Raw genomic sequence first — 16,669 nt, 5'->3', positions numbered from 1 at the left:
AGTATGCTCCCACTCCTTCTTAACGACGACTTCCACCACAAACTAGATTTCCTCATCTCTACATTCCTTTGGCGCGGAAAAAAGCAAGGATCAATAACAAGAAATTAAGACTAGATAAAACACTAGGAGGGGTGAACTTAGCGGATTTCAGGCTATACCAGCTGGCTTTCCTGGCGAAACAAGACTCATACTGGATCACACCACCTACCGGCTACACCCCGGCATGGCTAGAGGTAGAGAGGGCCATCCTTAATAACCTAAGCCCCCTAGCACTGCTAACAACAAATAGACTATATCCACATGCCTACAAGTCCATTTTTTAAAACACAAAGATTGCACTGCTTAAGGTTGTAAAAAGCTGGAGAATAGTATTAAAGGGTCTATTTTAGAATCCCTCTGGGCCAATAGCAAGATAAAATACAAAGGTGAAACCCTAACCCTGGACTCATGGATCCAGAAAGGAATCCTCTTCCCTTATCAAACTAGGAAACACCACATACCCAATTATATTTTCGGACCTCCAAGCGAGGTATAACCTAGAGGACATTGAATTCTACAACTTCTTAAAAATTAGAGAGGCACTTACAAAATCAAAATTATCTACCGCCCAACCATCAATTTCCTTATTTGTGACGAATATTAACAAACTGGGCCAACAGGTATCGCAGATATATAAACTTCTCCGCCCAAAATTCTTCCAAACTTAATGACAAGGTCATAGCCTATTGGGGACAACTGCCCCTAGAATCAGCAAAGGAGTAGGGATGGCCCTCAATATGGAGATCCGTCTAACGTAACAAGATCTCCCCGGTTCTCTCCCAAACCAATACTGGCTACTACACAAGGCATTCTGGACCCTAGCCCGTTTATCTGCATTAGGGCTCCGGAACGTGGCAACATGTTAGAATTGAAAATGTTATATATACTATGTAAAAGGTGCTCTGGGATCCCCTGTGTAGGCAGGACAGTGCAATGTGTGTGACTTACAATAAAAATCTACTAGAGGAGAGCTTAAGGCGCAGGAGTGACCTAGCTCACAAGCTTCAAAATTAGAGATACCAGTAGAAGCTAACAAAGTGGAGTCTTTCACCCTCCTCAGAAAATGGAAAGTGCCATGAGATAAGTGTTTGCAGCTGAAACTCGCAAATCGTTTCTAGCAAGTTACAAAGAAAAACCCTGCACTGCAGCCAAGGACGCTATACATGAAGTCAGATGCCTAAGGTTGCACAATCTTTAGAGCCGCATCCACTGCAAACTGCCATCTCACAACAAAGAGAGCACCTCAGAGACGTCCTGAGCAACACATTTTAGATGGTCAGGTGCCACATTGCATCAGTAAGCTGTTTGGATTCGAATAGAACACCTTACTGCCTTCCTGTGATAAGAGTGATGCCAAAATCGCAAGTATGACAGACTACCTTGCTAAAATGCAGAGACTGATGAACCACATCTTCCTGGGTCAATTATCATGGTCTTCCTTCTCCATCTGTCCTCTTCATACCACAAACTCTTCACTCTTGCAACCACGAGCGGTTGGTTACATTAATGTCAAACTTCCCTTTTCCAGTAATGTTTACTATTACCCTCATACTATCCTACTCCCATCAAATGCACAGAATAATATGATGCGCCCACAAACTCTACAGCCTCCCTTCAGACTGCTCATTCAAGGCACTTGCACTTAAATTGATAAATCCTTTCAATTTTCCCACAAAAGCAATTAGGTACCAAATGTTACAGGGCGTCAATCTGCTACATGGGTGGTAGGAAAGTTAAAGGGAGCTAATGTTCTGGTGCTTACAATACAAAACAAAATCCTATCATGTTGTGACTCATTAATGAAGTAATCTTCAACATCACATACATGTAGTACAATGCAGACATACAAGATACTAAACATATATGTGCAGAGCATTAGTCAAGAGGTGCAGATTGTAATCTGTATAGTTTAGGAACAGAATGGCCGTTACCTGTTGAAGCTCTTGTTGTTTTAAGCACTGCAGTTCTTTCCGTAGTTCTGCCAGCTGGAGCTCCTACATTGAGAATACATAAATTTGAGTTAGTACAATTGTATTCAATGGTTCCCAGCATTTATGAAAGCCATACATTTTATGCAAAACATTACAAGCCACTTATCCCCAAGTGCCAGGATTCTGCCATGGCGATTACCACGGCCCTCTGGGGTCCTGCCTTTACACCAGTTTATGTCAAAACACTCTTCAACCACATTGCTACTTTACTCCACAAAACACTCCAGTCCTCGGTTCCACACAACAATCCGGTCTTTTCTCGTGTCTAGGTTGAAATCTTGATTATTGTTACTACAGAGTGCTAGCCTAGCCTGAGGGCCCTTGCACAGAGACTCACTCAGAACTCTTCTTCCATAAGAGCTGCTAGGGGTCTTGCAAGTCTCTGTGAAATGTACTGCCCCTTTCCATACTGTTTTCTCTTATAGACAAATCATTTTCCACAAAACATACAAAATACTATTTAGGGTTGTTTGCCTATTGTACTTCTTGCATGCACTTTCTTATTAACTTCCTATTAAGTTTTGTATTTGTGCTGTCTTCCTAGCCATTTCCTTCGCAGGTGTGAAAATACAACCATGTTCCTATGTATTTCAACGTAATGTTTTATATATCTGTATATCTATGGGTGTACTGATATATTTCATAATCAACATGGAAAGTCCCTTTGAATGGCTCTGAGTGGTCCTTAGCAGCGATTTCGCTTGATACTTTTCACAACTCTAGTAGGCCCAGAAGCCATTTTATTCTGGGTACATATTCACACATAACCTCGTTTTCAGTATTAGGTAACGGGAAGAGGGACTTTAGGAGAATAATGAACAGATTTCTGTCATGTGATTACGTTCCCTGGACTTATATTGAAACAAAACATATTAACTGCCCTATATTTCAAGTACTTTAGCATTAGACTCCAAATGACCCCTTTCTAGCAAGAGCTCTGGTCAGTTCAATGACAATTGTTTTTTAATATCTTTTGTGCTGCTAGCTGTTTTGCATTAAACACACATTAGACTGGAGGGCTTCCCAATGTGTTGGGTTTTATTTTTAACTGATGGTGTATGTGGTATCGGGAATGACCTCAACAGACAGAAGACAGGGGAGTGCTAGAACAGCTCTTCATGACAACCCCAGGGGTATCCAGATGTATGGGAAAGGTTTTTCCAGGTATACTGGGATGGAGAACAACCAAACACTAGACTTGGTGAATTGGCTAAAAGTATGAGCGCAAAACGAGACAAAATGTTATGTAAAGTCGAACTGTGCTTACTATGTTTTTTCTTATGCTTACTTTGAACGGCTTATACGGTTTTGTGCTTAATGTATTGTCAAAAAGGGTGCACAAAGTTGTAGTCAGGATAGGAGCTGAAGGAGAATATAAAATCATTTGAGTTGTAATAAGTCCAGAGAACAGAAAATGTACATGCATGTGAATTCATGGTTCAGAGCAATTGCGCCCTAGAAATAGTACAATAACAGGGAAGATATGTAGGAGAACCAGGACCCAAAGCACGTACCCTTGAAGGATTAATGTGTGTGAGAAAGAAGTCCTCTGACCTAGCTCTCTGGCCCTTCACAAAGCCGTCCGTGTGTTAATAGAAGGTTCTTTTCTAAAATGTTTATTTTATTCTGAGCAGAATGGACCAGTAACCGTAAGACAAATACACCAAATCAGGGAACAGGAAGAAAATTGCCTAAACCAGAATAAGTTGATATTTTCCAATCAGTAGCATCCTAAATCAACCAACTCAAACCTGATTAAAGTGGCAAAGTGCAACAGTGCAAATCACATGAATTATGTTCAAAATTCAATAATCATCCTACTATAGAGCAGATAAAATACTAGATAAATAGAAAGTGCCTTTGATGTAAACATTTAACATTGAAACAACAAATCACAAAAAGATGTCTTCTACAAATATAAGCAGTAAAGTGTATTGTGCTCATAACATGGGCAAAAAATACCTTTAGTTCCTTCTGCCATGCTAAACCCTCTCGAGAAGATCATTAGATTAAATCCTAGACTACCTTAACAAAATCGCTTCTATTAAAGATAGATTAGTAGCGAGAGGACATGGGAGAAAATAATATTTTATCAATTGGGTTTTAAAATGATATTACCTACAAGACTACTAAAGTGCACTGTGTGCATCAAACTCAAAAACCTTTCAAATTGCATGAAACTTTGATAAACTCTTATTTCGCAAAGCACACATAAATATTCAAACAATCTAATTCTAGACATTGATAAGGTAGTGATCCATAGTAGGAAGTTCCTTTGGCTTCCAACATTGTAATATCAAAGAATATGCAACTGACATGGCTATGCTAATGAAATATTGGCCACACTCAGTGAGTGCATTGACATTTAGCGAAAATCTGAACAGAGCTAATAATGCCTCAGGTTGGGTAACCAAACCAAACATTTTGCTTTAGCCTTGAAAAATATGATACTAAAAATCATGAAGTACTGGACAAGTAAAGAATGTATGAAATCAGTCCCCTGGGGCTTTGGTTAAACACCTAAAGCATTGAACTGATGTTGCTGGATATACACCATGAAGAGCACTAAGAGCATAATATGCTAATCATCTAGAAAGAAAAGTTGTTGTCTTAGAATTTGCTACTCGAAGAGCTCTATACTCCATATCTTCAATACTCTGCCAATCACCTGGCAATATTCGACAACCTTTGCTCTTATAAATTGTATCTAAAATGTTAGGAATCATTGATGAATTCGAATTCTGTCGTAAAACTCAGTACCGATTCCTTACACTCAGCATTCTGCTCCTAACTAATGACTTCATCACTATATGAGAGCCCTCATTCATCATTGCACACTTATCTTTCAAAAGACAAGCTATCTGTACGAAGCTAAAAAAGAGGAATTGAGTACCACTCATGCCTGACCTGCAGCTTTAGGTCAGCCCTGGGTCTCAACCTTTGTTAAAAAAAATATTTTTATATTACCAACCAACAAGAGCCCTTTATTATTAAATTTTATAGAAGAGTTTTTATGTCCCCATGTATCTGCAATACTTCAGCAAAGTAAATATTTGGCATGAAGGAATACTCCACTTTGCCACTGCAGCTGTAGGCCACCATATTATGGACCACATTATATCTATTTGTTTGATAATTCCAATTCTTTGATTATCTGCAACAAAATAAAATTACCAAATAAATTACCCTGATGATTAATTTGCACAATACTATTTAAAAAAAGATGTTATGTAATAGTCCTGAAGTTGGGGTAAAGCTGATCCCTCTTGCTCCTTTTCAGTAGTAAAACTGCGAATTGAACCCTCGGATGCTTATTCTTTCATATACATTTTCTAAAGAGGGAGTCAACTTCATGGAAATATGAGATATTAACTGAGATTGGAAAATTAGCAAAAAGAAACAAAAAGAATAGTAAAATTGTCATTTTTATTAAAGAAACATGTCCAATGTGGATAGCGGGAGCAGAGTTCATGTATTTCATAAGTCCTTAACTTTCCTCAACATATCCGAATAATTAAGATGGAACATATCTGTAAAAACAAGACATACAAAACTCCCTAAGAAACGAAGTGGGCATTCAGGAGGAAACTGTTGGTGCAATAATTGGGGAAGATCATTGGCTTCTGCCTTAAACAACAAAACTTGCAATTTTGAGTGGTTGATCTTCTAGTTATCCACCGTGTTAAATTCCTGATTTTTATCAAGCAAACCTTGAATACTGGTTTTATCAGCTGTGTGGTACAAAATAATATTGTCTGCAAAGAGCTTTATTTTCAACATCCCCTTTAAAGTGGGGCATTCAGAGGCTCATTGAGTACTGTAACCGCAAAAGGCCCAATGAAAAAAGGGAACAAAACTGGGGACACCGGACAGCCATGGCGGGTATCTCTTTTTACTGCGACCACGAATATCTCCTAAGCATTTATCGGTACCCTGGCTTCTGCGCCATTACACATATAATGGAGCATTGTTAAAAATAGCTTGGGGAAATCAAACTTAACTAAAATGGAGAATAATGCATCACAGCTTTACAAGTCGAAGACCTTTTCAGTTTCAAGTAACACTATTGTCACTTTTCCATTAGTAGTAGAAAAATAGTCAATAGCCTGGACCAGAAAACTTGTATTTGCTGACAATGATCTACCTAATATAAAACCATTCTGGTCCTTCTTGATAACTTTGTGTGCCACAAGTGTTAATAGTGTTATATTCCCTCTATATAGCAGGTCTCCCCTTCTTTTTATCTAAAAGCGTGGGTTTCCCTCTGAGTATCTGTGGTTGTCCAATAATCTGCCGACTTTATGCAGACGACATTGTGATACTGGACTTAATCCCTAAAGGTTTAGCCCATTATCTAGGTGCCCTACAACAGTATTCCAGAGCACATTAAAAAAAAATATATATATATGTATATATATATATATATATATATATATATATATATATATATATATGTATACTTACTATTATAAAGGAAGAACTTTGAGGCTTTGAGGCAGGTAAACTCGGGAACCACAGCGCCAATCCACACACCCGATACATCGTTGGAATCCTCAGGGTGTGCAGATGGACATAGGCTATATAAATGTAAAAAATACGTTATATTTAAAAAACGTACATTTAAAAAAAGTAGTCCCCTCAAAATAGCGCCGGCCGCGACCTGCGTGCTGACGTCGTCCAGGAGCGCGAGGAGGAGCGGCGTCCAGGAACGCGAGGAGGAGCGGCGGACATGGCGCGGGGAGGAGCACTGACGAGCGGCACACAGGCGGTGAGCAGCAGCAGACCGGCGGGGGCCGAGGAGCACTGAACTGAGGAGCGGCGGCTGAACGGCGGACATGGCACGGGGGAGGAGCACTGACGAGTGGCACACAGGCGGTGAGCAGCAGCGGACCGGCGGACCGGCGAGGAGCACTGAACTGAGGAGCGGCGGCTGAGGTAAGGCTCCGGGGGACAATGTCAGGGTCGTGATTTACTTACCTGCGCATCAGAACTGGGAAATGGAACTTTCCTTTTGATAGCATGCTTTGCACCCAGCGCTTGATGCATAAGGTGAGACTTCGCCGAGATCAGCATTGAAACCCAGTAATAAAGGAATGGAGCAGTTGCGTTGCATTGTGGGTATTGAAGTCCCAGCACAGAGATGTGATCGTAATTTATTTCTTTTGGGACCACGAATTCCAAAAAAGAATTGATGTTTAAAAGACCTTGCCATTGTGCTGAAATTAACACCTTTAATGAATTGAACTTAAGAAAATGCGCAACTGTTTCCTTCATAATCTGGATGTAATGGACTGAGTCCTTCTTCAATGTCTACAGAGTTCCGTTGTATAAATCTAACGAACCCACCTGTGAGCAGAAACCGGCATTTGAGGAAGAGTCTTGCACTCGAAACGCGTCATGCCCTGAAAATCCTTTTAAATAAAGAAGTAATTTCTTTGCAGTAACGCTGGTGTGGTCTGGCCTACGTGATTTAATGTGCACGTGTGTTTGCATACAACTGAAGTGTCTGACACACTTCGAGATCCAGCCCCGGTCCGCTTGGGAGAGGCATCCCCTTTGTCAGACATCTGGAAGGAAGCGAGAAGCTTATCGGGAGCCCCCCGGCTGCGAAAGGCATGGAAACGATGTGATTGATGGAAGGGCCTCTGCTGGTGGCCCGCCTCGGAACAGAGTGACCGAACTGTTCAGCAGCTAGGATTTGTGGAAGTATTCTACTGAAACACGGCGTACTGAAGACTTTTTCTGCCACGGTGGTCGTGATTTACTTACCTGCGCATCAGAACTGGGAAATGGAACTTTCCTTTTGATAGCATGCTTTGCACCCAGCGCTTGATGCATAAGGTGAGACTTCGCCGAGATCAGCATTGAAAACCAGTAATAAAGGAATGGAGCAGTTGCGTTGCATTGTGGGCATTGAAGTCCCAGCACAGAGATGTGATCGTAATTTATTTCTTTTGGGACCACGAATTCCAAAAAAGAATTGATGTTTAAAGGACCTTGCCATTGTGCTGAAATTAACACCTTTAATGAATTGAACTTAAGAAAATGAGCAACTGTTTCCTTCATAATCTGGATGTAATGGACTGAGTCCTTCTTCAATGTCTACAGAGTTCCGTTGTATAAATCTAACGAACCCACCTGTGAGCAGAAACCGGCATTTGAGGAAGAGTCTTGCACTCGAAACGCGTCATGCCCTGAAAATCCTTTTAAATAAAGAAGTAATTTCTTTGCAGTAACGCTGGTGTGGTCTGGCCTACGTGATTTAATGTGCACGTGTGTTTATATATATATATATATATATATATATATATATATATATTTACTATTATAAAGGAAGAACTTTGAGGCTTTGAGGCGGGTAAACTCGGGAACCACAGCGCCAATCCACACACCCGATACATTGTTGGAATCCTCAGGGTGTGCAGATGGACATAGGCTATATAAATGTAAAAAATACGTTATATTTAAAAAACTTACATTTAAAAAAAGTAGTCCCCTCAAAATAGCGCCGGCCGCGACCTGCGTGCTGACGTCGTCCAGGAGCGCGAGGAGGAGCGGCGTCCAGGAACGCGAGGAGGAGCGGCGGACATGGCGCGGGGAGGAGCACTGACGAGCGGCACACAGGCGGTGAGCAGCAGCAGACCGGCGGGGGCCGAGGAGCACTGAACTGAGGAGCGGCGGCTGAACGGCGGACATGGCACGGGGGAGGAGCACTGACGAGTGGCACACAGGCGGTGAGCAGCAGCGGACCGGCGGACCGGCGAGGAGCACTGAACTGAGGAGCGGCGGCTGAGGTAAGGCTCCAGGGGACAATGTCAGGGCAGGCGGGGGTCGGGGCACGTGGGGGACGGGGAGTTACAACAAAAAAGCTTTGGGGGACAATGTCGGGGCAGGCGGGGTTCGGAACAGGCGGGGGACCCTCTGGCATAATTGTGCTCAAGCTCCCGACTCTCGCCAGCCACTCCATACTCTGTGAACTCCTACTCTTATCCCTGCAACCTCTGCTCATCCTCGGCTCCCTGCAAACAGAGCGCCAGAAACCCACTTACCCAGAAAGCTCCCCAGTGCCTCAGGCGCTGCTGCTGGCCACCACTGCAACACTGGGCCTCTGGCATAATTGTGTGAGTTAAGCCTCCGGAGGAAAATGTCAGGGCAGGCGGGGGTCAGGGCAGCCGGGGGACGGGGTAGACGGGGGCCCGGGCTGCTGGCCAATGTCGGGGCAGGCGGGGGTCGGGGAAGCCTGATTGCTCCCGGACAAGGTCGGGACGGGCTGCTAGTATATATATATTCAACAAAAAGCAAAGTGTTGTGCTTTTGGGAAAAATGAGTGTGCCCCTCCTACTCATGGCATATTGGTCCTCCAAAAAATTGGAAACAGTTAATTTTTTTAGGTAAAACAAGGTCCAGTCCATAAATGACTCGGAACACTTGAGTGAATCTGTGAGGCGCTACAAAGCACGCTGCTGTCACTCACAGCACGGGAGGCTTCATCGCTCAGGTGGGACTACCTGTCCCAGAGTGCTGGGGGGGAAAGAGGGGGGCCCTGACCTCATTGCACCCATGTGAATCTGTGTACCTCTACAAATCGTGCTACAGTCACCTGCAGTGCGAGATGCTTGGTCGCACTACCTGTCCCAAAGTACCGAGGGGCAAGGAGGAGGCCCCTGGCCTTATTGTACCTGTGTGAATCTGTGAGGCGCAACAAAGCACGCTGCTGTCACTCACAGCACGGGAGGCTTCATCGCTCAGGTGGGACTACCTGTCCCATAGTGCTGAGGGGCACAGTGGAGGGCCCTGACCTCATTGCGCCCATGTGAATCTGTGGTACCTTACAAAGCGCACTGCAGTCACCTGCAACGCAGGATGCTTGGTCGCACTACCTGTCCCAGAGTACTGAAGGGCAAGGAGGAGGCCCCTGACCTGATCGCACCTCTGTGAATCTGTAAGGGGCTACATGGTTGATCACAGTCACCCGTAGCGTGGTGAGCACCCGGGCAAAGCCAGGGTAGGGCTGTCTGCCACATCAGAGCCCAGAGGAGGCTGGGCCACCCCTCTTGGCTTGAACTTTTCTAACCTACTTTGACTAAGAAGCACAAGTTACTACTTGTGTAACGATATATCTGTAAGAGACATTAGTTAGTGATAGATTCCTTACCTTAGAATATCCCCAGGCGTCAGACTGGATCCGGAAATTTTTGCGTAGCAATACCCCTGCGCGCTGTTAGGCGTCGTCTGCGGCTCCGCGTCCGTCGTCGGCGTCGTGAGCGCCGGGATGACGTCATCGGAGTATATAGACGGCGCCCATGCGCGCTGACGTCAGTTCTGATAACACAGCTTTTCCGCGCCAGATACGCAGAGCCATGATAGAACTAACACTGGTGCCATGAAACTAGGGCCCTGAAAGGGGATGACCTTAACCCTAAATATCGGTTCGCAGAACGGGGAGGATGGGAGGGCGGTAAGGAATCTATCACTAACTAATGTCTCTTACAGATATATCGTTACACAAGTAGTAACTTGTGCATCTGAAAGAGACACGTTAGTGATAGATTCCTTACCTTAGAATAGATACCCCAGCAATACCAACCCCGGTGGTGGGTCTGCGAACCAATATCACACCAGAAAGTCCTGGAGGACGGAACGGCCAAAGAAGCCATCCCTCCGGACTTGACTGTCCAGGCAGTAGTGTCTTGCGAACGTGTGCAGCGAGGCCCACGTGGCTGCCTGACAGATGTCCTGCAGGGGGACACCGCGGCCCAGGGCAGTTGTCGTTGCCGTGGCCCGAGTGGAGTGAGCCCGCAATCCAGCCGGGGGCTCCTTCCTCGCCATGGAGTAGCATGCTCGGATGCACAAGATGATCCACCTGGAGATGGTCCTCTTGTGTACAGCCTTTCCCTTCTTCGCGCCCACGTAACCAACGAAGAGTTGGTCATCCACCCGGAATTGGCGAGTGCGGTCTAGGTAGTAGGAGAGCGCACGTTTTGGATCCAGACGGTGGAGCCTCTCTTCCTCTTTCGAGGGATGCGGAGGCGGAAAGAAGGTGGGCAAGGTGATGGACTGCCCGATGTGGAAGGCCGTGACAACCTTGGGCAGAAAGGAAGGTCGTGTACGCAACACCACCTTATCAGGATGAACAGACAGGAAAGGCGGAGAAGAAGAAAGAGCCTGGAGCTCACTCACCCTCCTGGCAGAGGTGATGGCAACCAGGAAGGCCGTCTTCAGCGTAAGGAGGCGAAGAGGACAGTTATGAAGCGGCTCAAAGGGAGCACACATCAGATAGGTGAGAACAAGGTTCAAGTCCCACTGGGGCATCACGAAGGGAACAGGAGGGAACATGTGTGTGATGCCCTTCAGAAATCTACTCACTATAGGGGACTTGAACAAAGAAGGCTGATCAGGTAGCCTCAAGAAGGCTGAAAGAGCAGAGAGGTACCCTTTAAGAGTGCCCAGAGCAGAGCCCTGCTGGGCAAGGGAAAGAAGAAAGAGCAGCACTTCCGAAAGGGGTGCAGAGAGGGGATCCACAGCCTTTGCTGCGCACCATGCCACAAATCTATTCCACCGGCAGGCGTATACCGACTTAGTGGAGGGACGCCTGGCTGCCAGAATGATGTCACAGACTTCGGGAGGCAAGTCAAATGGCCTCAACTGCCGCCGCTCAATCTCCAAGCTTGTAGGTGGAGACTGGACAGGTTCGGGTGCAGGACCGTCCCCTGCTGCTGCGACAGAAGGTCCTCCCGAAGAGGCAGACGAATCGGGGGATCGACTGACATGCTGAGTAGCTCGGGATACCAGTATCTTCGAGCCCAGTCCGGAGCCACAAGGATAACCTGGGCCCGGTCGCGCTTGATCTTCTTCAGCACTCTGGGCAGAAGTGGTATAGGCGGAAAGGCGTACAACAGGCCGCAGCTCCACTCGCGACGAAAAGCGTCTCCGAGCGAGTGCCGCCTTGGAAACTCCAACGCGCAGAACTGCTGACATTGCGCGTTCTCTTCTGTGGCGAATAGATCTAACCAAGGCTCTCCCCACTGTCGAAAGAGACCTTGCGCCACGTCCGAGTTCAGACGCCATTCGTGATCCATCATGCACCGGCGGCTGAGTTCGTCCGCCCTGGCATTCAGAGAACCTGCCAGGTGTTGAACCACCAGAGTCACGCCCTGATGTTCCAGCCACTGCCAGAGGCGCAGAGCCTCCTGGCAAAGGGCCCACGACCCCACACCGCCCTGTTTGTTGCAGTACCACATGGCGGTGGTGTTGTCGGTGAACACTTGCACCACGCTCCCCCTGACAGAGGGGAGGAATGCCTTCAGTGCAAGACGAATCGCCCGCAGCTCCAGAAGGTTGATGTGGAGCCGGGACTCCGCCGGAGACCAGAGGCCTCTGATCTCCGCCTCTCCCATGTGGCCTCCCCAGCCCTGGAGGGACGCGTCCGTCACAACTACGTGCTCCGGCTGGGGTAGAGAGAGGGGTCTGCCACTGACCCAGTCGCGGTCCGTGAGCCACCACTGCAGTTGTCTCGCAGTGCCCTCCGAGATCAGGACATGATCGGACAGGTTGCCCTGATGCTGGGCCCACTGAAACTTCAGGTCCCACTGCAGAGCCCGCATCCGCCACCTGGCGTGACGCACCAGAAGGATGCAGGAGGCCATCAGTCCCAGAAGCCGCAGCGTCAACCTGACCGAGACCCGGGATAACGGCCCGAAGATAGGAATCAGAGCCTGAATATCCCGAACCCGCTGCTCGGGTGGGTAAACCCGAAACTGCGCCGAGTCGAGAACCGCTCCGATGAAAAGGAGCTTCCGAGAGGGACACAGGTGTGACTTCGGCACATTGATGGAGAACCCCAGCAAGTGCAGGAGGTCGGCCGTAGTCTGGAGGTGGCTGACGACTGTCTGGGGCGAGCCCGCCTTCAACAACCAGTCGTCGAGGTAGGGGAAGACTGACACCCCTTGCCTGCGCAGATGGGCTGCGACCACCGCCATCACCTTCGTGAACACCCGTGGGGCGCTGGTAAGGCCGAAGGGGAGCACGGTAAACTGAAAGTGCTCGTGGCCTACCGTGAACCGCAGGTAACGCCGGTGGGCCGGCAGGACGGGGATGTGGAAATAGGCGTCCTGCAAGTCCAACGCTACCATCCAGTCTCCTGGGTCCAGGGCAGCCAGGACCTGAGCCAAAGTGAGCATCTTGAACTTCTCCGTACGGAGGAAGCCGTTCACGTTCCGCAGATCCAAGATAGGGCGTAGGCCCCCTTTGCCCTTCTTGGGTACCAGAAAGTAGTGGGAGTAACAGCCACGTCCTACTTCTGGCCCAGGAACGCGCTCGATGGCCCTCTTGGCCAAGAGGGCCGAAACTTCCTCTTGCAGAAGTCGCAAGTGATCCCCCGACACACGGTGGCATTGAGGTGGCATGGATGGAGGGGAAGACTCGAAGGGGAGGGAGAAACCCCTTCGGACAATTTGCAGCACCCACCTGTCCGAAGTGACTGTATGCCAGTGGGAGAGGTGATGGCGAACCCTGCCTCCCACAGGCGTCACATGGGCCTGAAAACTCGGACTAGGAAGGTTTTGAGGTGGGGGCTGCTGAGGGAGGTGTGGACTGGCCTCGCCGCTGGCCCCGACCACCGCCACGGCGGTTCCCACGGCCGCCACCGCGTTGCTGAACATTCTGCGGCGCGTGGCTGACGGTCCGTGGTGGGGCGCCCCTTCCGTGGCCACGAAAGGAGCGAAAGGCACCCGATTGCTGGCGTGGGGCCGCAAGGCCCAAGGACTTGGCCGTGGCCCTGGAGTCCTTAAAACGTTCCAGCGCATGGTCTGCCTTGTCGCCGAAGAGGCGACGGCCATCAAACGGCATGTCCAGGAGAGTGGCCTGGACATCGGCCGAGAAATTGGCGGACCTCAACCAGGCGTGGCGTCGAACCGCCACTGTCGTTGCCATCGCCCTGCCCAGTGAGTCCGTGGTATCCAGCCCACACCGGATGGAAAATCGTGCCGCATCTCGGCCGTCCGCAAGGGTTTGGCTGAGTTTAGCCCTGACCTCCTCAGAGCATTGTGGCAGCACCTCCGCAACCGTGTCCCACAGAGTGTGGGTGTAGCGGCCCAAGAGACAGTTGGTGTTCACTGACCGGAGCCCTAGGCTCACAGACGAGAAGACCTTCTTCCCGAACTGCTCAAACCTCTTGGATTCCCTGTCGGGCGGGGCCGACGGGAATGCGGACTGGGAGTTGGAGGCCTGGATGACCAGGCTCTCGGGGGTGGGGTGGGTGGACAAAAAGCAAGGGTCGCCCGGTGCCGGGCGGTAGCGTCTGGCCACGTTCCTATCCACAGGGGGACCTGTGGCGGGCTTGGACCAAGTGCCCAGCAGAACGTCACACAAGGCCTCATTGAACGGCAGAAGGGGCTCCGCGGAGCCGGACTGCTGTTTGAGTACCTCAGTGAGGAGATTAGTCCTCACGGCCGCGACGGGGAGCTCAAGGTTTAGGGCCTTAGCTGCCTTCGTCAACACTACACTGTAAGCAGAACCCGCCTCCGAAGCCACAGTCGGGGGCGACGTAAATCCAGTGTCTGGCGATGTGTCAATACCACTGGCCTCCCCAAGCTCAAATGTCCAGTCCTGATGAGACTGGCAATCACGTGCCAGAGGGTCCTCGGACCCCTCCCACTGCTCCTCGTCACCCAGCTCCTGGAGACCAGGATGAACAGCCAGGGCCTCCTCGTGGAGATAGAATTCTCCGATGGCCGACGGAATCGGCGCCCAGCGGCGCCCCTCCGACGCCTGAGGCGGACCGTAGGAAGCATTGGGGTCGGCAACCACTACGGCTGCCGGGGACGACACCTGAAGGGACGGCGCCGGTGAGGTCGTAAGGTCGACCGGCGAGGTCCCGGATCCGGAGCCGGATCCAGCGAGGTCGCGCGGCGCCGGGACCGAAGTCGCCAGCGGCGCCGGGCCCGAAGCACCCGACGTCGTCGGGGCCGAAGCGCCCGACCCGGAAGGACCTCCAGACGGAGCCGATCGGCCCGAAGGCGCCACGGGGACCGACTGAGGAGGGAGGGCCCTCATGGCCATGAGGTACCTCTCGACCTCCTCCTGCGACGCGCCGTGCCCAGGGACCCGAAGGTGTGGGGCAGGCGGCGACGCTTGCGACTCCCGCGGAGCCGCGTGGGCGGTGTCGCCCGAACCCCCGGCCGCATCGAGCGAGCGTCGGGGCGGGTCGGAGGACCGATGGTGCCGCTCCGACCTCTCATGCCTCTTACCTGAGGACTTGGATCCAGACGATCGGTGACCACTCCCGGAGCGTCGATGACTCCGACCTCGCGACCTGTCCCTCGACCTCCCGTGGGACCGGGACCGGGACCTGGAGCGGCGCGGGGCCGACTGCCTCAGCTCGAGACGCTTGCGGGACCGCTCCCGCCTAGCCTTCGACGTCAGGGCCCGGCAGTCGTCACAGGTTCGATCGTCGTGGTCGAGGCCTAAGCACTTCAGGCACCGGCGATGGGGGTCCGTGACCGACATGAGTCGGCCGCACTTCGAGCAAGGCTTGAACCCGGGCATCCCTGGCACCGATAGCCGAGAATCGACTAAGTAGAGGATCAAAAAGATCAAAAAAGTTTTCAGTCAAAAAGTGACTGGGGGTAGAGCTTCTTCCGGATCTGCGCTAGCTGGCGCGGAAAAAAGAAGAACTGACGTCAGCGCGCATGGGCGCCGTCTATATACTCCGATGACGTCATCCCGGCGCTCACGACGCCGACGACGGACGCGGAGCCGCAGACGACGCCTAACAGCGCGCAGGGGTATTGCTACGCAAAAATTTCCGGATCCAGTCTGACGCCTGGGGATATTCTAAGGTAAGGAATCTATCACTAACGTGTCTCTTTCAGATTCATAGCACATACATCACTTTCCCTCAACAATGGGTAAATGACCACCGGGGGGCAGAGTCAATTACTAACTATCTCACCACTGATATGTCTATTATCAACTCTAAATTCAAATGTGCAGAAGAGAGGGTGGGGGAAACTAGGAGATCACTGCCACTTATTACTTGCTCTGAGCCAAATCATAAAGTAGCCGATGCAGATGGAAGTACTCTATCTGTAGCGGGGCGGGGGGAAAGGGGGAGAGAGGGGGGTTGAAAGTGCATCTGATCCAGGTGCAATTAACCACTCTGTGTATACAGGGGACTTTGACATTGTGACTGTGACCTGTGAGCATCCCCCTAACCTTAAAAATCTTCTGTTATAGTTGCAACACCCCCCCACCCACGCACCAATAAAAGAAAGAGAAGCAACTCGTGCTCGGCTTCAGTGCCCAAGTCCAAGTGCAGGGAGTAAAAATATCCAACTGCCCCACTTATGACCTTGGACAACAAAATAATAGCCAATATTCTTGGGCTACTGGAGGGAGTGCTTGTTAAGCTATCGAAACCTGATTTATCTGTGGTACAGAGTGAGGACAAATTCCCCAGAGGAACCAGAAGGCAGGAGAAATAATTTGCAGACGCTACATTTCCCCCCAGTATGCACACTGTACATCATGATATTAAAGAACACCCTCCCCCCTTTCAACCTACTTATATTGAAACGGATGTTCAGCTGAAGAACAAAGTGACACACTGGTTCAGCTACATCTGTGGGTGCATCAGTAGT

At 49.4% G+C, this 16,669-nt stretch overlaps 1 protein-coding gene across 1 annotated transcript in view; it reads right to left on the bottom strand.

Moving 5' to 3' along the window:
- Nucleotides 1-16,669, bottom strand: part of LOC147679750 (uncharacterized) — a 427,474-nt gene that overhangs the window by 195,763 nt on the left and 215,042 nt on the right. Inside the window, exon 16 of the mRNA XM_086942472.1 lies at nt 1,971-2,033. Within this exon, the coding sequence (XP_086798598.1) occupies nt 1,971-2,033 (63 nt within the window). The remainder of the gene's footprint in view (nt 1-1,970; nt 2,034-16,669) is intronic.

Source organism: Lissotriton vulgaris, chromosome 11 (genome assembly GCF_964263255.1).
Source record: "Lissotriton vulgaris chromosome 11, aLisVul1.2, whole genome shotgun sequence".
NCBI classification, from domain to species: Eukaryota; Metazoa; Chordata; class Amphibia; order Caudata; family Salamandridae; genus Lissotriton; species Lissotriton vulgaris.
Note: the sequence above shows the minus strand (reverse complement) of the source record. Positions and strands in the feature narration are given on the sequence as shown.